The following is a 27,173-nucleotide window of genomic DNA, read 5'->3' as shown; positions in this document are numbered from 1 at the left end:
TGATACATGTCATGTGCATGCGCGCACACACACACACACACTCACACTGAGAGGCCACTGAGCCATTTATCATGGATTGAGACTAATGAGATTATACATTTTCACTCTGTTTTGTGCCATGATCCCGGCTGCTTGGACATTTGGTCCGACAACAACATCTTATATAACGCTCTTGGTGTGGATACTGTAGGTGCTGCTCACTGTTCTGACTACAGTTGTCAGAGTGGGCTGGTCTAGGCTGGAGTGGTGCACAAGGATGACCTCATCCTTACATGGACGCAATAACAAATCATGTCGTGATTGTTTGCCCTCTGCTGCCACCTACAGGCAAACAGGAAGAAGTTCCAAAACATCACAGGGAATTTAAAACACTGCTGCTCAACTGTATCTGAAATCTAAAAAAAAGAAAGGTGTTCATAGTTTAGATAATAACATTATCTTATTATTAATTATACTTTAAAATATATTATATTCAATTCAGAGCCACTTTTATATAAACACAAAACTCCAGAAAGTCAATCCACCTCATCAAACTGTGCAAGCAGTATTCATTTATTTTGATCATACTTTTTGTACAATCTAATAGAAAAAACAAGCTCGCACATTTGTCACATTTAATCACATTTTGTACAACAGATTATTTTTTACATCTGAAGAGCTACGTCTACTTTTTCTGGCCTTTGTTTTGTGAATTTTTAACACTTTGATTTGACTCTTGATCTTTGTTACAGACCCGCATGACAAGACTTCCTGAAAAGCCTGGATTTAAAAGTACAAAGCTCTTTCACAATTACATGTCTCAATAATTTGATTAGATTTAAATGTTGTTTGTAGCTTGCAGTTGTGTATGTATTGTCTGTAATAACACGGGACCAATCTCTCCTTCAGATAGTAAAGTCAGGATCAAAATCAAGACCATTTTTACTTGATTAAGATCTAGAATATGTCAATAAAAATCCAATACCCACTGAGTTTATGGGAAAGATGGCTTAACACCTCTCTGAATTCTAGTGTCATTCACTGATAGCATGCATAGCATCTTTAATTTGTAAACAGGTTTTTATACACTTGAGGTTTCATTCTGATATTGTTTCAGAAAAACAGCTTGAGAATACTTTTCTCTCTTTTTGAGATTAACCCACTAGAGGGCAGCAGCCAACTACTCTGAGGAACACTTGGCCCTCTTACTCTCTGTGAAGTGAGCACCTGTTTGCCTTGTGGTTCACACATGTTGGAGAGGTTTCCATGTTCTTTAAAATAAAGAGTCCACAAGGGGGAGAGAGCACACCTCACAGAAGAGGATCAGACGTTAATACAGGAAAATGCACATGCATAAGATGCAAACGGGTGTCTAGTTTTGCATATTTATTCCATATCTGCTCTGTTTTGGATATACTGACTATAAACTGCAGCTTATTTACAAAAAAAGACTTTTCTATTTCTACTAGATCAAACTTCGCCTATGCAGTGTTGGTGGTTAGTGAGGTAATATGTTGTTTCGAGGTATATGCTTCTAATTCAGTCAGCAGTGGATGTCAAGTGTTCATGTGTTTCTTCCTGTGACTGCGGTCTCCCTCCATCCAGTATGACTTAGTTTGCATCTCCATCAGTCTGGAGACGGTCCTCTGGAAGGCAAAGATCTCCTCCTCGGCTGTGAACAGAGCCAGTCGCTCCGCGGCCTCCTGAAGAAAGGAGCCAACACCAGGGTTAGTGGCTGATGCACTCAAAATCCAACTTAAATGAAAACACATTTTAGGTCAGAGTATAAAGGTTAGAAAATCGGTTTGATTTCTGAACTTGCAGGATCAATTTCTGTGTAAATATGTGAGTGTGAACATGACATTCCTCATTACTCAGTGAAACTTTCCTAAAAATGCACAATTGATAAAATAAAATAAAAAGTCTTCAAGGTGGGCAATTAAAAAACACACATGCATAGGAGGAAAATGACGTACAATGACGTTCAGCAATTTCAGTTAAATATTAGTATGCTTAAAGTTAGAAGGGTGAATATTAACCACCACATGCTGCTGCAGACCTGTGTTAATGTTACTCTAAGTGTGTAAAGCCCCTTTAATTCATGTGTAATCACAAACTAATAAAACGGTTAATTGATCCTTTTTTATCCTGAGTGAGGTGAACTGACCTGTCACTTAAAGAAAAATCAATGATGTGATTTCTTTTAAAGGAAATATTTAAAGGGATTTTGGGAAACACCAACACATCCATTCATTGCTGATAGGAGACAAAAGTTTTACAGTTTTAACTTCAGGTCATATTCTGCTGTAGCAGATGTGTTGTTTACCCCGCTGAGGCCCAGCTCATCCAGCAGTTGTCGGTCCCTCTCATCCTCCCCTCCAGTGTGGACAAACAGACGGTCCACAGGAGCCGCCGCCAGCAGCACCACTCTCACCTGGGAGTAAAAAAAAAGTCCAATTTGATTATTACTTATTGTTACTCCCTGTATCATTAATGATTAAGTGTTCCTGTTTCCTGTGATAAAATACATTATTATTAAACAAAAGTGGTTAACTGTTCACTCACCGCCTATTTAAAATGACAGCACTCATATTTCTGGTTAATTTGTGTTTTAATGCATCTCTGACGAGATTTAAGTGCATATTGACTTTTTAAAAACTGAATCAAATTTCGTCTTTGACACAATAAATAACTGATTGATAAAATTACAGTTCATAGTAAGTGAGCTAATATGAGGTAGGCACTAAATTTAACTATCGAATGCAGTGCAATGCATATATACGACAGTAATATTACTTTTTGCAGTAGAGAATAGTGTATTTCTATTTAAGTGATAATATTACAGCCACTTCTGTCATCAATTATTTGCCTTTGGTATTATGCACACTGGGCACACTGGGGTTAATGTTTATTACCTTATATATTAAATTAAAACAAAAAATCGTAAAAATGATGGAAATGTTATATCCCATCTTGAATTTGGACTTTGTAAAAGTTGCCGTGTGTGTTTCCTTTTACCTTGTTGTCGTAGAAGTTGTCTATAAGGGTGGTGAAGCGCCTGGCCTGGTCCTTCCGGGTCAGAGTCAGCATGGGAACATGGCGAATGAATACGGTGTCAAAGAGCCGTGCCATTTCCAGATAGTCACTGGCACCCAGAGCCTGGAAGACAACTGAGCAGGTTTACATGCTGGATCAAAGTCAGACTTGAGTTTATAATCTGCAGCAGCACAGTGAACACACACAGATACAGTTTGCACTTTGAATGTTGCAGTCTGTACAGACTGATGCCACCCTGTCCTTGGTTCTTTACTATTCAGGATGATTGCTCTCAAAATCAATGTGGACTTGTCAACATATGTTGGAAAAAGGAGCCTTGAAGCTCAGATGCCTGCAAAAGCTCACCCTTGTCCTCAGGCTTCGGTCTTTACCCCTCTGCACACACACACACACACTGCAGATTACTGTACCACACTGCTTTATTTGAGGCACAACGGGCTCAACTATTCACAAAATTGTCAATAGACTTGCTTTTTGACATTGAGAAGAAAATAGGACTGAGATGGAGGGAAGGTGATTCAGTTTGAGAGCAAAGGCTTGGACAATAAGTACACAGAGGAGGGAAGAAACAGAATGCAGAGGCAATAAAGAGAAGTGCTTTGAATTTGAGCAGTTTTGATTAGTGGTGAGTGGATGCTGTGTGTGGCTGTGTACTGTGTATGTGTAGGTGTGTGTGTATGTGAGTCAGAAAGAGACTGGGAACGTTCCAGTGCTCAGGTCGTCTAACATACATACATACTGACTGGGATCTGTAACTGGGATATCTGTGGTTTGAGCCGGCCATGAGTCACACGCCATATTTCCTCACTCACAGAGATGAATGTTATTTAATATGTGCCCCCTCTTTTTCTTTTAATGCTCTTTGATATAAAATGATTTGAAGTAAAAACAAACCAGGATGAAGACACTCACTCTGCCACACAGCTCATCAAAAGTACAGTCGGCGATGGAGCCACAGGTCTTTTCCAGAGTCACGTCTCTGCCCAGCACTGTGAGCGACCGAGGGCCTGTAACTATGGAAACACACCCAACAATACACCTGATTGTCATATCATACAGCTTTTATCGCCACATTTACAGTTGAATCATTCTATTAGAAACAAATCTATGAAGTGAATAGGAGTTAATTCATCCTAGACTTTCAGTGTGTCTGCAAATGTTAGTAAAATACAGTGTGTACAGTGTTTTTAGATGTACATCAATACAAAAACCAACCTAGAAACCTTAAAATTTAACCGTGAACTTGACCCTGGTGGCTGAAACAAAACCTTCACAAAACCTCTATCCAGCATTTAAACCTTTAAAACAGAATTCAAAACAACTTTTCTGAACTTTGTGCTGTCTTAGCTGTACTTTAACTCTGAAGCTAAACATGAGTGACCCAGAATACATAACCAAGCCTGTCGGTATTGTGCAGAATAATCTGAAGGATTCTGCACAATGATAAGATGCCATAATGTTGCTGTGAATACTCAATAGAGCACCACATTGGTAGCTGAGTAGTCGACAACCAATGCTTCCTGTTTGTTACAAAAATAACATTACAGAATTTTTTAAAAATGTATATGTATGTTTACATTGTCCGTAGGAACAAATGGGATTGGGAACCATGTTCGGGTTTAGGGTTGGGCATGTGGATGAGTGTGTTTGTGTATTCCTACTGTCAATAAATATGGAGAAAGTTGAACGGTGGACAAATCTGCCCAAACAGCTGATGTCCGTGGTGCCTTTAACTTCCTTACCATCTTTTTGTCTTAAGGCCAGCTCCTCAAACAGTGCATCCAAGAAGGCCTCCGCGCCAGGCTCCCTTGTACTGCACAAGACACACACAAACACACACAATCGAAGCAGAGAAGAAAAAAAAATAGGATATGAAATTAATAATGCTGAAGTGGCTACATCAAACGGTGGCAGCAAGGAGAGCACGGGAGGGGGGGTACTTAGCTTTTCACTCCATCAGTAAAAAACAGGATGTTAGGCTCTAAACACAAGCATTAGCCTGTGAATGCACGTCAAAATGAGAGCGTGCGCGTGTGTGTGTGTGCATGTGTGTGTGTTTGTGTTTTAACTCCAGGTAAAAGGGTGAGATGCGCTCTATTTACATACAGTGAAAAGACGAAAGCACTTGAAAGCACCAATACAGCGATGAGCAACATCAGTGTCATTCATACCTTTTTTTGCCTGCGTGCATGTATGTTCCCAACAGCGTATATGTAATGAGGAAAATAGAAAACTAGCTTTTAAAGCTCTGCCATTTTCTCATATTCTATTGATTCCTCTTTCACTCTTTTCATGGATCTCTCAAGGTAATGTAGGGCTTTATAAATCTCCAAGTCTGCTTCCTCCCATTTATCCATCTGTTTGCCTTCTCTTTCTGTCCTTAAAAAACAAAATCTAACTCGGTGTTGTGCACATTTCTGTGTGTGTGTGTGTTGTTGTTGTGGGTGCAGGTTAATGTTGACCTCTGCACGGTTGCTGAACTGGAGATGGACTGCAAGCAGAGGAACAAATATGACTAATATCTGTGTGTGTGTGTGTGTGTGTGTGTGTGTGTGTGTGTGTGTGCCTTACAGGTAGTAGAGTTTCCCTGCTGCAGCCTTGTCCAGCTTCCTGTAGTCAATCCCAGAGTCTAAGCGGATGGTGTGGCAGTACTCCTGCACACATACATACACAGAGACAAATAAAAATACTAATAAATGAAATAAATAGCGCAAAAATTTTAAATAGGCTTGTCTTTTTTTTAAAGCAAAGCTGCAGAAAAGTGCTAAATATTTAGTTTATACTAATTACAACTTAAATAGAAATGATCATAATCAGTATGCACATTGTGTATTGGGCTACAGTTTCTTTAAAATATATTGTTTGTACTACAGCTTATTCATCCTCTGTCACAAGCCACATTTATCATTAACAAATCCCAATGATGTACCAAAACCAACAACGCGTTACTGTCTCTCAGTACTTTACGTCTTACCTACCGTGTCTGTGGTACTCAGTACTAAACCCATTGGTTCCTAATGAGAATGTAAGTCTTGAAAAACAAGCCATGAATATATATTTCTTTCTTTGAAAGCTGCTGGGCACTGTAGTGTTTTACTAACTGTTAGTCACACGGTGGCGGATTTATTTTATTTTTGAGTATTTGCAGCAGCAGGATGATGTATGAGGGGACTGACTTGGATAAATGACGCTGTGTGTCCTCATGATAATGTTAGAACAGGTTTCCCAGTGCAACGGTGTGACTCACTCTTATATCACAGAGGAATAAAGATATATTTGTCATTAGGATAATTCATTACTTGTTTTTTCATGGAATGTTGTTATTTCACAGTATGGCATCACATTTGGTGAATAGCCACTTATTATTTTGCTTTAGAGCTAAACCTAAATGTTGTTTAAATCTGCATTTAGATATCAAATTCCATTTTGCTGTTGCAGTTTTATTTTATATTTCATATATTAATATGCAGCACTGGTTCTCAAACTGAAGTACCACTTTCTAAATAAATTAATTAATTTGGAAACATTTAACAAAATACAATAACATCTTGAAAGAAAATATTAAGAACTATAAGACCACAGGAATATAATATAAAATAAAACTAGCATTTCCTGTAATACTTTGATTATCACATTGGATTATCACGTGGAGATAGTAAGTAGAGGTAAAACAAATGGTTCAAAAACACTGAAATTGTAGCTCCAGACAAGAAATATGTGGAAGAGATAAGCGGATCAGGAGTAACCCCTCCATCCAGGTAGCTCTGGTTTTGGATAACAATAAATAATCTTCTTGTACAAATAAACCTGCATCCTTTGTTAACTGTCTGTAACTGAATAGAGTTGACTGTATTTCAACCTCATGGTACTTGCAGAGATTAATATTTTCTGAGGTTGTACACAGTGTAAAACATTTGAGAAACACTCAGTATATCTAAGACACTTATAGAACATAGAAAAACGTGTAGACCCACTGTGCAGGAATACAGTTAATAAAGTGATGAATATGCAATAAAAGAAATATAGAACCTTTTATATGTGTTGTCCCAAAAATCAAAATGTATATTTGGCTGCATATATGAGTTCATTTATGTATTAAAAGTATTAAAAATATGGAAAGGAAATGTCCACATATACAGTAAATGGAATAAACAAGCTGTCGGCATAGATGATGCATTATTTTTGGTTCCTACCATGAAATGCTACAGGATGTGCCAACATTATAAAACATGTGAAAAGGGAGTGTGAGAGCTTTGTGTAACTGCTTCCGTCTGAGTATAAATAAAAGAGCAAATAAGGAAGAACGACGACGGGGCAGCGCAGACGACAGGAGACATCTTACTCTCATCTGACAGCGCTGAGATTTTGTGCCACTTCTTCATGGTTTATTGAGCTGATCTATTGTTCCCGCTGCTATTCAAGTGTGTTACAGCGGGGGTGAACTTGTGATGCAGAGTTCAAACTTTTCCAGATAGTGTAAAACGTCAACAGGATTCATGTCAGGGAGTACAGCACAAACTATAATCATCATCTCCACCATTCTATCAAAGAAAAGAAAGGAATTGCATATCATCCCATCCAAGCCATCGCCGGCTGACTGAGTATTCGACGACAGCTCCAGTAAATTATGAAATCAGTGAATTTCTGCCACTGGCCTCCTTAAGCTGCAGGATAATTAGTAATCATCACAAAGCAAGGGGACGGAAATACTCTATTCTTCTCCGCTGTCAACTTTTTATCTCCATGTCCGCTCACACAAACGGGGTTCCCACTCTGAGCCAATTGGCTGAATCAGGCTTAATAACAACCTGACAAACTCGCCCTCCCCCACGCACAAAAGGGAGGTGTCATTTCATCAACCTACTGTGACCCCACCAACGGGTAAATAGTCCCTCCAAAATGGAAAAAAAGAAAGAAGGGGAGAAAAAAAAAAAAACTTGTCACTATCGCCGCCACATCATTAGAATCTCAGTTTGTCTTTTCTCCTGCCATCTTCTACTCCCTCCCTTTATGAACCGTCTCTACCTACAGTGAAGACGGCTGATGCGTTTCTTGACGGAGAAGCGAGGTACAAAGAAGGAGGAATGGAAACACAATCAGTGATGATGATTCCATTGGTTATTTATAATCAGATGAGGCTGAGGCCTTGCGGGTCATTACTTGATTATCCATCTTGAGAGGATTGTCAAGTTCTCACTCCTCCAAGATTTCATCCGCCCACACATTGTGGTCTTGTCCCCCTCCTCCACCACCACCACTGCCGCCGCCGCCACGCTCCTCTAACTCTAATCCTAGTCAGTGTTACTTTGCAACTTATAGTCTCATCTCCAACCGTCCCTTTAGCGTGTCCTGTATAGTTTTTATTTCACATATTTTACCACATTCATGGTGATATTTATCTTCTTTAGTACTTTATGACTTACCTACCTTGTCTGTGGTACTCAGCTCTAAACCCATTTGTTCCTACTGAAATGTAAATATTGAAAAACATAAATATATACTCTCATATTTAAAAATGGCTCAATAGTTTTTTTTTCTAAATGTTACTGAAACACTTGTCCTTTTGAGTATTTTGAGTGGCAGATTTATTGTGTTTGTGCATATTTGCTGCAGCAGGACAGTGTCTGAGGGACTGACTCTGATAAATGACAGTGAGTGTGCTCATACTATGAAGGTACACATCTGGAGATGGAGATGTGCTTTGGACAGACATATATAGACTCTAATAAACATCTTACAGCCACTTTGTTTATGTCAGGTGTACTGTTGAAGGAGTCAGGCGTCTGATCAACATATTTTGATGATAATTTAGAGTCATTTTGAGCTGCATTTCACCGTTTTATATCTGAATTGATCACATTTTTAGTTTTGTACTATTTTTTTGCTATTTTCAGACACTGTATAGGCTAATCAATTGATCAGTTAATCAATAAATTAAGGAACAAATTCATTAATAATGGCGCCTTTATTCGACAAATCCTTACACCTAACATCATTTATGGACAAAATATTTGGGATTTTCTCCATGAAGTACACCGATAAGGATGTTTTTGTAAAATTTGAGGTTTTACTACTAATTTAATACCCAAATACTGGGATTATAACATTACTACAGTGCTTTCTTTCCTTTGCACGTGTGTTCACCTTTGTCGATCCACAAAGTTTTTCCTTTTTCACTAATGGCTCAAAAGAAATAAAATAAAAATGTGGTGGAAACTGGCTAATTTGCTGTTTTCACCAAATGTGAGAATTTGCTCCATGTCTTCATTTTATGATTTTATTAATTGGATATATTTTGGATTTGTAGTGTTGATAAAACAAGAAATGTGAAGATGTTGCTTTGAGCTCTGGTAAATCATCAGAGACATTTCAAAGACTTAAGTCTTAATCCAAAAAAATTATTGACAGATTAAATTGATGAGGAAAATAAATCAGCCATGATTCACGCCACAATATTAGCTTTCTGGACTTAAAATCTAGTCCCATGTGTGGCTGTTACTGGAAGCAGCGCCGCTGCAAATTAAGAGTTTCACTACTTGCACAGATGCATTCACAAAGTGACAGACTAAAGAGGGGAGGGAGAGACAGAAGAGAGAGAGAGAGAGAGATGACAGACATGAGAATCAGAGTGTCTTTAGAAGAAAGTCATCCAAACACATGTAGCTCCAATCATGTCATTGTCCAAGCTGTCCACTGCTCTCTCTGGACAGCCGTTTAGCATAAAAACAGAGTGGCTTTTTTTTTTTTTTTTTTTTTAGTAGCTGCTTCTGCTCCCCGCTCCCTCTATGCCATATCTTTCTCTATCCTTTACTCCTCAAAAAGTTGCTTTTGAGTTTTTCAAAGAGCGCGGTGCCATTGAGCTGCAACAAAAGCCAAGGATAGCTGACTATTGGGCCCTGATGAGGTCCACTCCCTCATTACCCAGCAGCAGAAAACATTTGATGCTTTTTTTGTTTGGCCCAGAGAATTGACCAGGCCTCAAAGAAATGCGGGGTGGGAAGGCTGAAAAAGAGACGAAGGGGGGAGAGAGGGGGGAGAGAGAGAGAGAGGGGAGGAGGGGAAAGGTTGTCGTTCATTCAACCATGTGTGTCTTACAGCCTTGTGTGGAGGGACAGAAGAAAAGAGGGAGGGAGGGATAGAGGGGTCGAGAGAGAGAGAGAGAGAGAGAGAGAGAGAGAGAGAGAGAGAGACGGGGGAGAAAAGAGAGAAAGCTTAAAACACTGCCTTTATGCTGGCAAGTTCTGGACGACTCTTCTGACATCAAAGTGTTTTCACTAACTGGGGAGCTGCTGTGTGTGTGTGTGTGTGTGTGTGTGTGTGTGTGTGTGTGCATGAGTGTGAGTGAGTGTGTGTGTGAGTGGGGGGGTGTATCTGGTGATTTTATTCATTCTTGGGCAGCCGGGGGGGTACATGACAATGTGAACACCCTAATTACACCTAATGATCTATTCCCTTAAAGTGTGACCGCCTTGGGCCAGCGATGGTTTGTTCTGAGAGGTCGTTCTCACAACCTCCCCCTGCCTCGGCTGCTCCTCTTGGGGAAACATCTTTTGAGATGGAGGCCCCACCTTTCGTGATCCAGGACCCCACTGGACCCCCCACCCTCAACCCCTCTTGAGCTCTGCTGAGGCCCAAAAACCGAACCGCTGCAGAAACTCGGTAGAGTCTGTGCTACCTGCACCTGGCCAACAGAGGCTCCACATGTCAGTGTAAACACACAGACATCAGAAATGAACTCCATGCAGCTGAGCTCATCACTTCAGTACTGAACGCTCTGGACCAGCTTTAAGACTATGTACGCCACCAGATTTTATTTTCACTTTCAAACTTGTAGTCTTGATTGGACAGTGAAAGCACTTGTGGCAAATTATCAGACTTCATGCAGCCACAAAAACTGTTGTACAACTTTTTTTCACATGTAGTCATACTCCCCAACACCTTTAACCAAACAGTTGTAAAATCAGTAGATTTATTCTTTAATATGAAGCAAGCGCTGGTCTAAATCTAAAGAGAGAGGATGCTACTTCTACCTTCTATATGCTGCAGGGGCAGCAGTAGCTCAGTCTATTGGGACTTGGCTTGGGAACCAGAGGATGGCCAGTTCAAGTCCCGCATGGACCAAATATGGAAGGTGGACTGGTAGCTGGAGAGGTGCCAGTCCACCTCCTGGGCACTGCTGAGGTCCCTTGAGCAAGGCACCGATCCCCCTGCTTGCTAGGCGCTTCTCGGGGGGCTGCCCATCACTCCACTCCACCATCTCTCTCCAAAAAATTGCATGTGTACTTTGTACTGTACTTGTACTTGCACTGCATGTGTGTGTATCTGGGTTAAAATGCATGTAAATAAAATAGAGCGTAAAAAGAATTTCCCGTTCGTGGGATTAATAAAGTATATCTTCTTCTTCTTCTTCTTCTTCAGAGATGGCCAGAGCAACAGTATCAATAATAATAAAAGAAGGTTATTTTCTTGATGTGTTATAACATATAAACATCTCTTGCCTTATGTGTTGTTGTTCTCAGGTAAACAAGTTAGTAACCCACCATATTTCCATAAAAAGACGATCTAAAAAACTATTTAAGTTCATAACATTTCAGTTTAGGATGCTACAAAAAAAGAGAGAGCATATTAAGTGTAAGAAAATGGCTTTAAATGTACATGTTAATGAAGTGTTGCCTTCAGATTGCAGGTGGCCTGCTTCACAAACGAATACATACAACACAATATAAAGCACCTGTTTGTGGATGCATGTATGCTTGATCAAACACATCTGACACGTGCGCATGCTTACGATTCAACATTGGGAAACATCATCAGTTAGGCAGAAGAAAAAAATTACAAGCCAAGGTTACTGTATCAATTAAAAACGAGGTGATAAATATGGAGCCAGAATTCATTCCTCGTGTTCAAAAAGGAGCAAAATCGATTTGTCCTTTAATTAATTGTTCAGTTTTGTAGCAGTGAGACACCGATATGAAAGAACTCAGGTGCGCCCTCGACGCATACAGTGAGTGGCACTGCCCTGCCATTAAATGCTCTGGAAGACAATGACAGTCATCAAACATCAACATCCATTTGATGTGAACTGGCAGGCTGCCGTCTCTTCACAGGCAGTCCTTCTCACCAAGGTCTCCCCTGGAGCACCACATCCCCTTCTCGTTCCTCAATTTTTTCTTTCGCTGTCATCCTGCTTTATTTATGTATTTCTTTTTCTCTCATCACCAACTGCACAGTACATGGCAAATATTTAACAATAACACAAAAAAAAAAGAATTAGAGCTGATTAAAATAAGGGTTAAAAACAGCAGGAAAAGCAGAGATACTCAAAGTTGCCTCAGGGTTGTTGTCATGCCACGCCCCCCCTGGCAGCATTGTGCACAACTGCAATCGAACAAGCGAAGGGGAAAATAAAGTCACTATTCTGCTACCAGAATACAGGGACCTGACCTTGGGTGAGTAAAGCCAGCGAACAGAGCAGGATAGTAATAGAATAAAGAGCGGGGATAGAGGGGTAGAGAGAGGATGGGTGATGAAGAGTGGAGTGGAGAGGGAGGACAGTCTGTGAGAGAGAAAGAGTGTCTTAGTTACAATACTGGCAGTGTCCATTAAAAAAAAGCCCTTAAACCCTGTATTTCACAGAACTCTGAGCTTTGCCATGGCTACAAAGAAAAAGAAGCCCAAACAACTGAATAGATTCCCCGATGGAGTCTACAGAGACGCTAAAAAGAAAAATTATAAACGACTGAGTGAATGAAAAGTAACTAGTAAACAAACCAAAAAGTGAAAAGCAGTCAGAGACTTTCAGGTTCAGGGAAGTCGTGTGTTTTTGTGCATCCGCTTAAAAGTTCATACGCCTAATGATTTCTTATTTTAAAGATTAGGAGACTGGATGATTTCAGGGGGGTTGGGTGCTGAGGAAAAAGGGGGACCCCAACTAATCAGAAGTCAATAGTTAAATAAAGATGTCAGCCCAGGCGGACAGAAGGGTGGGATTAACCCTTCCCACTCCAGCTCAGGTGATAGGGAGGAAAGGTCAGGGCCTATTTTTTTTTTTTTTTTTTTTTTAACACCCTCATTCACTCTCTCACTCGCTATAGAAACACACTCAGTCATGCCCATACTAGAGCGAGCTGCATCAGGGAGGAGGGGACCCTGTATTACCGGTGCCTGCAAGCATTAATTCAATCTATTAAGGGTCAGCTAGTTAGCAGCGTGACCCCGCTAAAACACGCTTTAACTTTACAGAACAGGCCGCTATAGAGAATGCCTCGCACCCCCTCCCACCCCAAAAAAAACCCCGACCCCCAAAACCAGATGGCCTCACAAAGGGAAACATGGGACCCCTGAAAGAGAGGATGTAGTGCGGGGCAGAGAGGGACAACAGGCATTCAGGACCTCGATGAGGGTGGATTAGAGAGGGCAAGGGTGCTGCTGGGAGAGTGGGTGGGGAGCAGGGTGACTCCAAGGCCTCCCTGGTTGTAGTATGTTTACATTTGTGTGTGTGTGTGTGTGTATGTTTGAAGATACAGTGTAGCTCTGATAACTGTCTGTGGTCTGGACACTGCAGATCAACCATGATGCTCTTGTTGAAGCAGCCATGTCCTATTATTTATTTGATGAACACAACTGTACTTGTGTTGAAGTTTGTGTTGAAGTTTGTGTTGTCACAGGTAACATGTTCATGTAATGGGATCATAATAATCTTGCACTAATACTAATAATCATCTAGAGCTCGACCAATAGTTGACATTTGAGGCCAATCAGGCTAATAGTGATATGAGCTCACAGCAGCATCAACTGATGAACCTAAATCTGCTCAGATGTGATTTATGTGCGGATGAAAATTTTACTTTCTAATCTCTGATCACTAAATTACTTTAAGTGCCTTTTACTGCATTGTGTACTATACTTTTAAACATATTCTCTGTTATAATACAAGTACCAATATAGCATTGTGCCAATACAATGTTCATGTATTAATGATGAATGAATTTCTTTTATCAAGCCATAAAATTCAGGTAGTACTATGAGTGATGATACTCAATACTCAGTCACAAGAGGGCATTTAGTAAGTAAAATAAATGTTTATGTTTGTATGTCTGTGCATACATCTATTAATGTATCCACTTAGCCAGTGTTTATTTAGTGCACTATGGAGGAAAGGCTACACAAAATTTGCTCAAAGTAGTCAGGTAACAAAACTGGATCTGTGTATGTCCATATATTCAAATGTTCAGAGAATTACTTTTAATTCTCTAAGTTACTTTTCTGCGGTGACCAAACGATGCCAGTTCAGAATTTACTGTTGTTACTACATTACAAGCTGAGATATGTACGTTTATAGTCACCGTACATGGCCCTATGTGTAAAAAATAAATCTGTTCCTGATGGCTGTTGTTGCCTCTACATGTTTCCTCATGAACATTCAGAATAAGCAGCGTGTTTGTGGCCTAATGCGCCGAAGTTGGGTGTTGTTTGCCTTTACTGTTTGGACTAAATACCAATAAAAGGTGCAAGAATGCTGCCCTCCTCTGTTGCAAAATGCATGACAACAAATTATTATGCAATTATTTATGATCATGATCACTCCAAACACATCAATGATCATCATGAGAAGCAGGCAGGATAATGGTGCTACCTGCTTAAATTGCAAAGTAGATTTTTCGCTGGAAATGCTAACCACTGCATCGCTTTTCTCCTCTCCTCTCCCCCACCACGCATCCCCACCAACCGCCCCCCCTTTACTTTTGAAATGCAAGCAGCCTGGGTCAGTCACTCAGCTCGTCCGCCCATCTCTCATTCACATTACCTGTACTCACACACGCTCTTTTCCATTTCTCCCTACCTTTCTCCCGCTCTCTCTCTCTCTCTCTCTGAGTCTTTTCACTGTGCCTTGGCATGATCAAAGACAGCTTTGTGACACTGTGCAAGGCATCCAGGAAGCAGAAAACATCAAACCACTAAAGAGCAACTTGCAAAAAAAAAGAGACAGACACAGAGGGACAGAGGCGCACATGCACGTGTGTGTATACGCGTACATGTGTGTTATCTGTGTGTGTGATAAACAAATGAATAAATTAACGAGACAAGAGAGAGGGATGACTTTGTCTCTACCTTCAGCACGCCGATGAAAGGTAGGAAGGTGTCCCTCTGAAGTCCGTTTTTGTACAGATCTGAAAGAGGAAGGGAGGGCCTGTATTAGAGCTGCTGTTTAGCCTCCTAATAATGTCATTCCCCCACCGCAGATTGGCAGATAAAGTGGCTATTGATGAACTGAAGGATGGGTGGGGAGGCACGACAAAAGGATTGGGACCAGGAGAGAAAAATGGATTTCTCTACCGGCAGCGGCAGCAACATAAAATTCATTACATTCCCAAACAATGGTGGCGGGAGAAAGGACTGTCGCCTTTTCAGCGTGGACAATGTCCACAGCAGCTCGCTGAATAGAGGTTTCAATTAGCTCGGCTGGAACAAATTACATCTGAAGTAGCATCCCTGATAGACAGATAAAACAGATAGGGATGTACACACAAACACGGACAAAGACGCACACGCACACGCACAGACACACATCGAGGCTTAAGCTCTCTCCAGCTGCAAACAAGTGGTTGTTGTTGATGTTTGGGCTTAGGCTTGCTACAGTAGGACATGACACACAAATAAAACTAGCTTGATAACTCCTGTACTGTAATGAACTCTGCCATGCATTGGACATTATTACTTAAAAAAGGAATAGTTTAATATTTTGGGACGTGGGAGATTGTCACCACTCTGATGTAAATATGAAACTGGAAAAAGGAGGCTTCACTTAACTTAGCACAAAGAATATAAAAACATGGCTCGGTCTTAAGGTTATAAACTCCACCAATGCCTCAACATAAGCAAATTAAAAAGTTATACCTAGTGTGTCCGTTAACAGGTTGGGGTTTTATAGGGGGGATGTGTCCCAGACTATGTGTTGGCCAGGAGCAGTGACTCCATGGAAACAGTGCCTGAAAAAACACACTGTGTTATTTTTACAGATTAAACAACCGATATATAACATGTCAGTGTTAGTTAGAGGCTTACGTTTGGAAGAGCCAGACCAGCAGTTTCCATGTTTCCAGTCTTTGTGCTTAACTGAACTAAACAGCTAATGGTGGCAGCTTCACATTTACTTTTCAGATATTAGAGTGGTATCGATCCGCACACTTAACTCCCAGCAGGAAAGTGAATAAGCATATTTCCCAAAATGTCAAACTGTTCCTTTAAGGCAGAGTGTCATGTATGCTTTGAAAAGGGGGTGCTAAAACACACACCGAACCTGCTATTCTACAAGTTACAGGATGCTCTGACATAAGACCTTAAGACCATTTCCCATGATACTGTACTGTTGATTGCTATGTGTTGATGTAACTGATGCTGTCATCAAAATAAGCTCACACAAACTTAAGTCCATGAATGTAAATTACATGTGGGATCCAGTGAATGTCGAGGGTGTTCCACTCCAAAAAGACACCATTTATCCACCCCCCAACCCTCCTCAATCTCATTAAACTCTATTAATGTATAACGACAACAAAACACTATTTTAGCCTTTCTAGTAAAAAAAAAAAAAACAACCTATTTTAAACTCGCCCGGCAAACACATCTAGGGCTTTTTGATAGCGGCATCTCCACATCAATAAAGATGGAAAATGTATGCCTTTCATGTCCAGTTGTCTCTTATGGCTTTCAGTGTTCCATTAACCATGTAATTAATACCAAGTAGGCTCTCTATCAAGTTTTCTATGGTTTGTCCCTTTGTTCTTAATAGCTAGTAAATATCAGAGACAAGCGTCTTTGTACATGAGAGCTATCTTACTGCCATCCACTTTGTACCCACTCGAGACTTTTAGATATCAACATCTTCCCATGGGAAAGAAAGACGTCAGATAAGCACATCATGCATTTATCTCCACCTTGATCACCACCTTGCTCATTCTTTCTCCAACCTTACTCCGCTGGCACTAAATGCAACATCAAAGCCTGTTTAAAGGTTGTATCATGCCACTGAGAGCTGTTTCAAATGTTCCTTGCTTTTTCTCCCTCCCAGGTAATTGCTTTAAAGATATGGTCTCGTAAAGCTCAATTGATTTCTTGCTGGAGCCAAGCACTTTTGGATTATAGTATTAAGTGAATAATAATGTAGATGTATGTAAAGTAACTGAGAGATTTGCCGGTTCAAGAGGAGGAGGAGACGCAAACATTATGATGTTTCAGGAATATTACTTGCAGGCAGATTGAGTAGTCTTAGCTGAGTAGTTAAGTGGACCTCCTGGTGTTGTCTGACTACATTTCACAGTTAGCCTTTCCCCCTCTCAGTCCTTCTGACTAACTCTACTAATTTTGATAATGCAGTCACATACACATACATCTCCAACATATCATGCTGTATTCCCAATGAATTACTATGACTTACAGTATGTCACATACTGTTTGGTGATGGTTAGATATTTTTCAAAAATGGCACGGTACTTTGGAGAAGAGTTAAGTAATGTTTTGATTTAATTTTAATAGCTCATTAGTAGTTAAAAGGGTTATGTGCTAAGGAAAATGTGCTGGAGCTAAAGCAGTGCTGGTTTAATTTTTCCGCATCCTGATAAAAAAAACAAAAACGAATCAGTAAAGTTCTCTTTTGCAGGAATTTAATTTAATTTTATAATAAGTATAACTGACAGTGGGATATCTGACTAGGTGTTCCTGCGACATTAGTAGCATTATATTTTTGTTTTTGCTACAGCTGAGTTGTGGTAGATAGTGTTAGGTAGTAGTCCTGTTACTACTTTATTTTTATTATATTATTCGGGATATTTATGACATTTGAGCGTTAACTGTTGACCTGTGGTGTGTAAAGCAAGAGAGTGGTTGTGTGTTCATAACTTCACATTTAGAACTGAGAAAGTTAGTGTTACTGGTGGCTGTAAATCTGCACTAAATCATCCTAAACTGTGAGATTAGTAACAACAAAATAAATAATTATTAAGCAATATATATAAAATAAAATAAAAATCACATGAAAACGTACTTTATGTGCTCAGACACTGGTCGTCTTACCATCAGGGGCTCTGTTGGAAGTGGCCACCACCACCACTCCAGTCTTGAACAGCATCTCGAATAGCTGCTTCAGGATCATGGCATCAGCAATGTCTGTCACCTGGAGAACCGAACCAGAGAAGAAGAGAGACACATTCACGTACTGTATAATTTACCTTTTCTCGCCACACCACATGTGTGTGCAGCTGAGGTCAAACCATGCTGTCAACACTCCACGTTGATTAGTGTCATTCAGGTGTGCTCATTCAATCCTTTGTGTCTGGTCATGGCCATTCACACTCACACATCCACGTGAACACAAACACACACACACACACACACACACACACACACACAAACACACACACACACACCTAAACCACTTGAACTGACTGCAAATGGTCACGAAGCAGCTTTCTGCTGAGGACAAGTAGCTGAGGCAAGGCAGCGGTCCTGAGCTAATCAACAGAACAGACGTGAGAATGACTGAACGCAGGCGAGAAAACAAGAGGAAGAAAAGGATAATGAAAACGGAGCAATGTGAATCCAGACTGGGGTCACACTGGCATATAAAGCCTCTATCCAAGATGGCCAAATAAAGGCATATAAAAAAGGTGCACATGTGTGTTGTGGATGATCTAGACACAAGGCTACCAGGTTATAATACATAAATCCAATTCAACCGTTTGCTGCCTTTTTCATCTACATCATTTCCATGAGTCCACAATAAACAAAGGTCAATGACAACACTGATGCAAGGACGCTTATGAAGAGCTCTGACCTTTCTATTCGTATTCCAGTGCTCTCACTTTTGTTCTTATTCTCTCATCTCTCATGTCTCTCTCTCTCTCTCTATCTTTTTCACCTCTGTTGTTCTTTTGAACATCCATGAAGGGAGACATCAGGTTACCCCGTGAGGCACAGTAGTCAAATCAGCATGTATATAGACACACGCCTAATTAAACATGGTGACAAACGAGCGTATTGTCAAAGATTTTTCAGGCCTCTACCGTCAGTCTTATGGTAACTGTCACTCACATCAAAAAATGAAGCTTTCTTGCAATAAGACAACTAAAAAGACCTTCCTTTGCTAAATTAAACATCCTTTGCAAGCACACCATCCACATTTTAAGTAAACTGAGAGGTACATTTCAAGTTACTTAAAGAAAGGACATGAAACCTTCTTAAAACTAGGATGTCTTGAATAAAAGAAAGACTTCTGTCCCGCCCTCTCCTCTTACTCCCTCTTACCTACTTCCCTGTCTATAACAGGCACTTCTGATGGCCATACCCACAGCATATGCCTCCTTTCACACTCTGGAGAGTCTTCTGCTTTTGCATATTAGCCCCACTGCCCTTGCCAATACTTGATTAACATTTGTGTTAAAGCCTTGATTTTGCTAAGGAGAGGTGGCTAGGGGCATCAAATTAGTGTGTGTGTGTGTGTGTGAGAGTGATTGTGTGTGAGCGTAATGAGAATCAACAGAAAGCCAAGGCTCTGTGGCTCTCTGAAGGGGCCCCCATTTCCTCCGACCGCAGGATTTTATTTTCATTTCAAAAGAATCATTTAAAAATGACCTTTTATACAACCTGGATTTGTTTATTCATGTGCCCTCAACATGGGCATAGTATGAGGGGCAATATTGATTGCTGAATGAGTAGGGGGAGAGGGAAAGAGAATGGGTACCCACAGAATGAGAAAGGTGGAGGGGGACTGATGTAGCACTTGTGGAACACAAAAATAATGGTGCAATCTCCGTCAGCCAATGCCGATATTTAAATGAGCATCCAATTACTCAAGCGGCTGTCAGTTTATAGCAAGGCACACGGGTGCCAAATTAAACCTCTTTTGATGTTACACCTCTTTATGTACACAACCTATGAGCAATTTCACAGAGGCTGCACAGTGACTGAGGCCCTGAGACAATGATGCTCAAGCGTTTTCTTCTCACTCTTCTTCTTCCTCCTTTCTCGCTCTCGTCCCATCTTTCCATCTCGGACCTCTCAATGGCGAGTATTCATTAGGGGAGCCGGGCGGGGGCCGCAAAAGGAGGGAGGGGGGCTACAAATTACTGATAATGGCACGGCGCTAATGAAGAGAATGGAGAAATGTCATTAGCATTTAAGAGGATAAGATCCATCTGACCCGCCGCCGCCAGTCGCTTTCTAGCTCCACTCACTTAAGGAAGCAGGAGAGTGCGACTGATACCCAGAGCCTCATTTGCATGGCTGAGTGGAGGAGGATGCTGATTGGTATAGACCCCCCCCCCCCACCACCACCACCACCACCACCGCCGCCACCTCCTCCTCCTCCACCCCCCAACTCTCCCAACCTCGCAACCTCTTGTTTATGCATCACAAACAACGCGCACATGTCTGCTTGTTTCCCCTCCATTCACCGGTAGCAACAGTCGACAAGCGAAAACAGCAAAGCTGGCGACGGCAAACAAAACAAATCAATGAGAATGCACAAACAGCGCCGCAGTTTAAAATGTGAAAGACGGGCGGATGAAAGGAGCAGCTCTTGATCCTCGCAGATGCATAGAGAGTGATTAGAGGAAGCAAGCGCACCTTCTGTGACCTCTGACCTGCTGGCATTAACTGTAATGATATCAGTAAGAGGAGCAACATTGTGTTGTTAACAGATGTGTTTGGCTAATGATAAAGACAGAAGCATACGTCTTTCTTCCCCGCAGTGAATGACTAACTACCTTACAGAGAATAAAGAGAGCTTCAGTAGTGGCGCTCTCCTTTGACACCAAAGGATGAAATAATGAAAAGTTCGGCAGCACTTATGGCTGACGATGCCTTTTAGATGTGTAAATGCAGTGTGCAAAACCTCTGCATGATTTGGTTGTAAAGGTTTGGAAGCAACAGAAGGAGATCACTGACTCAACTGACTGCTGCAGAATCACAGTAATCCCAGTGTAATGTTATACTTTGATATATGTTACATTACACATGTACAACTAGTACTGTACTAGTAAATTACCACATACTAAAAACAGAGAGAGAATGTTTCATTGATACTGGAAGTCATTTTACAATTATGCTATATTCAGAAGAGGCCACTAGGTGTCCCCAGTCCTGTTTTTGTGTGGATCGTCAAAATCAGAAGCTTCCAGTTGTCCAGACAGGAAAGACACTAGCTGTGAGTAAACACTAGTGATCACAGATTGAACACTCAACACTGAACACAACATTTTTTTTAAACTATTCATGCCCTAACAAGAAGGAGGACTAGTTAGACATTAAACTATTACTATACCCACAAAAGAAACAAAAATATGTTTCCTTTTTCTTCTGAGATTTCAGCATACATTAATTACTGTATATGTATATACTGTATATGGCTTGCCATTCCCCCTGAATGTCTCCAGATGCTCTTTTATAGTTTCTATTTCTTATTCTATTTTAGTTTTATATCCACTATTGTTATTACTTTATTTTTTATATGTATCTGTTCTTATTGCTGTCCAAATGCTGCTACAACAACACCCACATTTCCCTGTTAACAATAAAGTTGTATCTTATCTATTTTTAATATGCCAGTAGCTACACATAAAAAAGTGTCAGAATAATATACTATATTATTTGACAAATTTTATTTGACAATGTATAAATTTTAAACATGAATGTTGCAATGCATCTTGGTCATTGCTGTTTTTTTCTCTTTACAAACTTGTTTGAACCTTTAAAATATCTTAAAAGATATTATTTACATTATACTTTACATCTCTGGCACATCTTAAGTATATTATAAGTTTATTTAATCCTTCCAGCCAACTGTTATCTTGTATTGTTTTTTCACAATAACCTACCTAATTATCATATCGGCATGTCATTCAAATATTGAGTTGTACTTGCAGAATCACCTAATACTTAGAGTACCACTGTTTTAGGCAAATGAGTGCAGTTGATACACGGAATATTAAAACAAACAACAGTATTCTGATTTCTTATTGTCTCGTTTGCTAATGTTCAAGTAGGCTTTAAGAACAGAAACACACACACACACACACACACACACACACACACACACGCTCACCTGAAACTCGTCAAAACACAGGAGGCAGGTTTCATTGCTGATCTCCATAGCAACTGGTGATATGGGGTCATAGGTGAACATTTTCCCTAGCCTTCGTTTTGGCAGGCTTTGTTTCCTCCGATGGATCCCTTTAAGCAGTACACAAACGTCAGGCACATCTTAAAGCACACCTGCATCTGCAAACCCAAACCCGGTGACAATACTGAATAATGGGTAATTTCACCTGTATGCATAATGGTAGACAATTAGCAGGAGGGCTTCAGGACAAACACAGAGATAAATATAGGATCTCCAGCGCATAAAGAGTCAGTAAACTTCCATAAAGTCACGCAAGCCAACCTTCGGCAGTTAGCGCCGTGGAGTGGGAGGACAATACTAACTTTTGTGGATGTCCAACATGAAGCTATTGAAGTGGACTCGCTTTTTATGAGTGTGTTCCACACGGGAGTAAAACATATCCATGAGCATGGTCTTCCCTGTGCCTGAAAGAAAGAGGGATTGAAGAAAAAAGCAATTATTCTAAATGAGAGATTTGAATTGAGATCTTGTATAGCTTTAGAACCAAATGAAATGCCATAATGACATTCATTTGTACACTAAAAAGACCTTTTCTACATGTGATCTTACCAACACCTCCATAGACATAGAAGCCTTTGGGTGGTGGCGGTGGTGGTGGCGGAGCAGGTTCCTCCTTCGAGAAGGAAAGAAGAAAAATTAGGAAATGACTGTATGTTTTATTTATTTATTTAATCTATTAACGGCTGCTTGTCATCATCAACGACAATGCACAACATCTAACAATAAATCAATCAGGTTATTCAAAATGAATGCATTGATGAATTCATTAATTAAAATCACAAAACGCTATAGCTACTGACCCAAATAAACTTTGTTATATTAATTACCATGTAAGACTGAATCATCGTTTAATAAACAAAGTATGCTGAGGCATTAAGCCACCACTACAGTGTGAGGTTTCACATTCTCCAGACTAGCCCACTGCAGGGGAGGAAGACAAAGGGGATCTAATCAACAAGACAAGCCAGGGTTCCCACGAAAGAAAAGCATCATCAGAGGAACAATGGGGGGATTTGTCAGACAAAACGGAGAGGACTGGATGAGGCTCCATACGAGATGGAGTGGACTTGTCTGTGCAGCCTGTTTAGCGCTGCTAATTGTGATACGGTACTGTTGCATTGAGGTGCTGCTGGAAGTCATTGTGCTGCCTGCCTCCGATCATCAAAAGGTCCTTGCATCAAAAAAAAAAAAAAAACCTCTTCTGTGTGACCAAGCTGAGAATATTGAGTAAAGCCAAATATCTCTAAAGAGAGCCCAAGCCATGTAAACTCATGTGTCATCAGTTTAATGATGACATGTAATGACGAACTTGGAGAATATTGGTATATAGGAGGACAGATGATGCTTTATACAGGTTTAACAACAGTGTGGTTGAGGATAGTCCATCTGGGCAACAGGCAATGGAAAATAGCTTTGGGATTAACTCAGCACTAAATTGAAAGGATTGTCCTCTTAAAATTTAATTTAGCAAATATTTCATGGAGACGGTACTCAGTGTCCACTGCACTTGGTGTCCACTGCACAAGGACCACTTGACTCTGGTAAATGCAGACAATGGCCAATTGAAAACTAAATGAAAAAACAAACTTGTTACCCATCGTCTCTCTCGGCTCTCCCTCTCTCTCCGTGCTCCTCCCCTCTACCCCCTCAATCTCTCCATCCCTGCCTGTCCTGTCCTGTCCTGTCCTGTGCTGTGCTGGAGTGAAATACTGGAAGAGCAACAAGCCTTTCCTGTCTGCTCTGGCATGACAGTGTGTGACTTCTCCCTGACTTCCCAAGCTGCCCTCTGGCATGGTGGGGTAATTGTCAGCGGTGGCTGGAGGCCATTCTGCCACGGCAGAGTGGAGAAGGACAAGGCTGTCCCTCAGCCACTCTGTCTAGCTGAGCTCTATGGCCTTATCTAACCTCTCAGAGGAGGATATAGACTGGCACATAAGTTAAAAGTTCACATGCAGGACATGACTTCAGGAAAACTGCTTTGGAATATTTCATGTCTCTCATTAACAAGGTTAATGGAGTGACTGTGGGAGTCTCGGTTTGTTTATCGGGGTACAACTGTCCTGCTGGAGACCTACAACATACAGGACTAATAACTATGATGCAGGTCTGACTTGAAGAGGGTGGCTCCCTCTAAACAATGGCCCATTGTTAGCCGACCATCCGCAAAACCACGCCACATTGGGTCAATATTAAGTCAAGTGTACTCCCCTCACAGACTTGGTCAGTTAGTGAGGACAATGGCGGCACTTTCACAGAAAGAACAGACACCGAAAGGACAGTGGTATGACCTGATTCAAACCAGAATAATTGCATAAGTACTCCAGTCACTCTGTGTGTATGTGTGTGTGTGTGTGTGTGTGAGAGAGAGACAGAGCAAGAAATAAGGTGCAAAGAAGAAGAGGGGGGCGGTGGTGTTGATAGCCTAACACCAAAGTATTTGTCAGAGTCCCGAATCAAAAGCAAAAAGGACAAGAATGGTCCAGACAATGGGGATCCCCTCATTACTGCATGGGGACGGTGAGAGAGTGAGAGGGGTGCCGGGACGGGCCCAGCGGGAGGTCTGCCCTGCTGCCTTCCAAAATCTCTGCCTAACCCTATGTTTCTGTGCCAGCCAACCAACAAAAAAAACTCCCACCACCAAATACTAGACAGTCAGCTTCCCTGACCTAAAAACAACAACAGCCTCCCTACATTACACCGTTCCAAAACTCACATGCACAATACACTTCCCAGACCCCTACCCTCCCTTTGAACTGAGCCCCACGGCCACCATCGGTGATGCAACAGTGTAGCGGATTCTCCATACGTTAGACGTCAACTGGGCTTTGTAACAGAATGAGAGTCCAGATGCATCCATGCTGCCATTCAAATTTTGAAGAGTGTCCAAAATCTTTCATTATTTTCTACCAAATGCACTAGTTATTTTGGTGAAACAGGATCATATTTTATGAAGAAAATGGTCGACATCAACTCTGTGATTTACAGTTTTCTGTTGTAAACTGCTGGTAAATGTAGCTGCCGTTAGCTCGTTAGCTCTGCTCAGTTAGCCATAATGACCGGGACTGGATGCTCAGAGCATCAGGTGAGTGTTTACACTGGTAGCACAGGAGCTTTGGATCACCAGACAGAAGAGGTTTTCAGGCTTGGAGCAGAAGGGAAAAAGTGACAGTGCCAGTGTCATGACAGAACTGGAGCCTTAGTAAGTTTTTCTTGGGCTTTCTACCGTATCACATGGTCTTTAGTGGATGGAGTCTCATTTGATACGGAGATGGATCTGTTTGACATACAGGTGCTATAATATCATCCATAGGATCCACGATGACTACTGAGCTGCCTGTATTAACTACTACTGAGCAGTGAAAGGGGCGGGGATTCATTGAGTCAACAGAGTCTATGTTGTGTGTTAGTGGCACGTGATACTTGCACATAGGAAAGGCTTGTTGTTCTGAGAGAACTAGAGAGAGTGAGTTCAAAATGTTTTGTTGATGATCATTTTTCATCCTGATCATGGTAAATGGACTGTTATATATCGCTTACACACATTCATACACTGACGGCATTGACTGCCATGTAAGGTGCCATGTAAGGTGCCACTGAATTTGGGGTTCAGTGTCTCGCCCCAAGGACACTTCGACATGCAGACTACTAAAGATTGAACCACCGATCTTCTAATTAGTGGACAACCTACATTCTTGAGTCACAGTGGCTTAGATGTCTTTTATGGTGACTAGCTACATGTCAAAAATCTATCCACAAGGAATACTCTAATAATAGTTACAAGAGTTCTATATGGACTTAATTGAGCTCATAATCTTTAATTTTGATATAGCAGTGTTTAGTAGGAATCACGCGTAGGTTTCATAACTACCTTCATTTGTATTTTCTAGGAAATGATTTGAGTGTTGAAGGTTTGATTATCAGATTATACATGATCGTGTTATGATGACACTTCATGTCAATATAACCCCTTTACCTCAGCAGTGGCTCCACCGCCTTTGTTTTCATCTGATGTACTGTGGGGGTCTTTATCTTTTGCAAGCTGACTGTTATCTTTTGAGTGTATCCTCGGTGGAGGTGGGTTCAGGTACACGCTGTTACTGTAGTTCTTCAGTGTGTGTTGCAGTTGAGCCAGCTGCTGGACGACATCTCTCTGCAGAGCATCTTCCCTCAGGGAGCCACACTGAACAAGGCGGTCATAGTGTCCAATGGTTTCACTCAAGGCACAAACATCTGCTGCTGGAGGCTCAGATGAGGAAGATGAACTGCACGTCCTCCAACTAGTAGTGTAACCTTGAAGCATTAGAGCAAACTGTATGAGTCGTTTGCAGAAAAGCCTTGAAACAGTGGTACAACCACAACTAGTGTGTAATTCAGAGATTACTGTGGGTGAAGGTACCACACATGTGCAGTATTACCTAACAAGAAATCTCGCACAATTTGAATATTACTCACTCCAGCATGACGGAATGACACGTACCTTTTCCGGTGCAAATGCTTGACAGATTACACATTTTCTTTGAGGTGAGGACAGTGTCTTTAAGCAAACACATGACTGAGCCTCTGACAGCTGTGCAGACCGCCTGAGCCGCCATGCTGTTTCAAAACCCGGAAACTTTATTGACATTCAAATGTCACCATATCAACACCATGGCACAGGGAATTAACTGTGACACGTCCTGAATAGGTTTCATCACATATAACAAACGTGTTGATTATTTCTTTATAGTTAAGCGTATTAATAAGATGAAACATTGTCGTTTTCTATATAAAGTTTTAATGACATCTGCACACTGTATGTGCAGTATATCTGCATATAGATGATAGATTATTACAGTTTTAGTATTACAAACACAAACAGACACACGTTATATATAAAACGCATGAAGTAGATAGGGTATGAATAGAATAAAATCAAAAATAAAAGAAGATCACATAGTTCTGACCATGTCAAAATAAACAA

The 27,173-nt window shown here is 40.9% G+C and overlaps 1 protein-coding gene across 1 annotated transcript; it reads right to left on the bottom strand.

Moving 5' to 3' along the window:
- Positions 1-679: 679 nt before the first annotated feature.
- afg1lb (AFG1 like ATPase b) lies at positions 680-26,841 on the bottom strand. Its single transcript, XM_019271153.2, has 13 exons — positions 26,691-26,841; positions 26,187-26,503; positions 22,763-22,826; positions 22,516-22,617; positions 22,136-22,263; positions 18,109-18,208; positions 15,148-15,206; positions 5,608-5,690; positions 4,779-4,849; positions 3,949-4,049; positions 2,998-3,138; positions 2,306-2,413; positions 680-1,682 (listed from the first exon to the last, which is right to left on the bottom strand). The coding sequence occupies exons 1-13, from the start codon at positions 26,803-26,805 to the stop codon at positions 1,536-1,538; spliced, it is 1,536 nt and encodes a 511-aa protein (XP_019126698.2). The 5' UTR covers positions 26,806-26,841; the 3' UTR covers positions 680-1,535.
- Between the last annotated feature and the right edge of the window lie 332 nt (positions 26,842-27,173).

This window comes from Larimichthys crocea, chromosome XI (genome assembly GCF_000972845.2).
Source record: "Larimichthys crocea isolate SSNF chromosome XI, L_crocea_2.0, whole genome shotgun sequence".
Lineage (NCBI taxonomy): Eukaryota > Metazoa > Chordata > Actinopteri > Sciaenidae > Larimichthys > Larimichthys crocea.
This window is presented reverse-complemented; position numbering and strand designations above follow the sequence as displayed.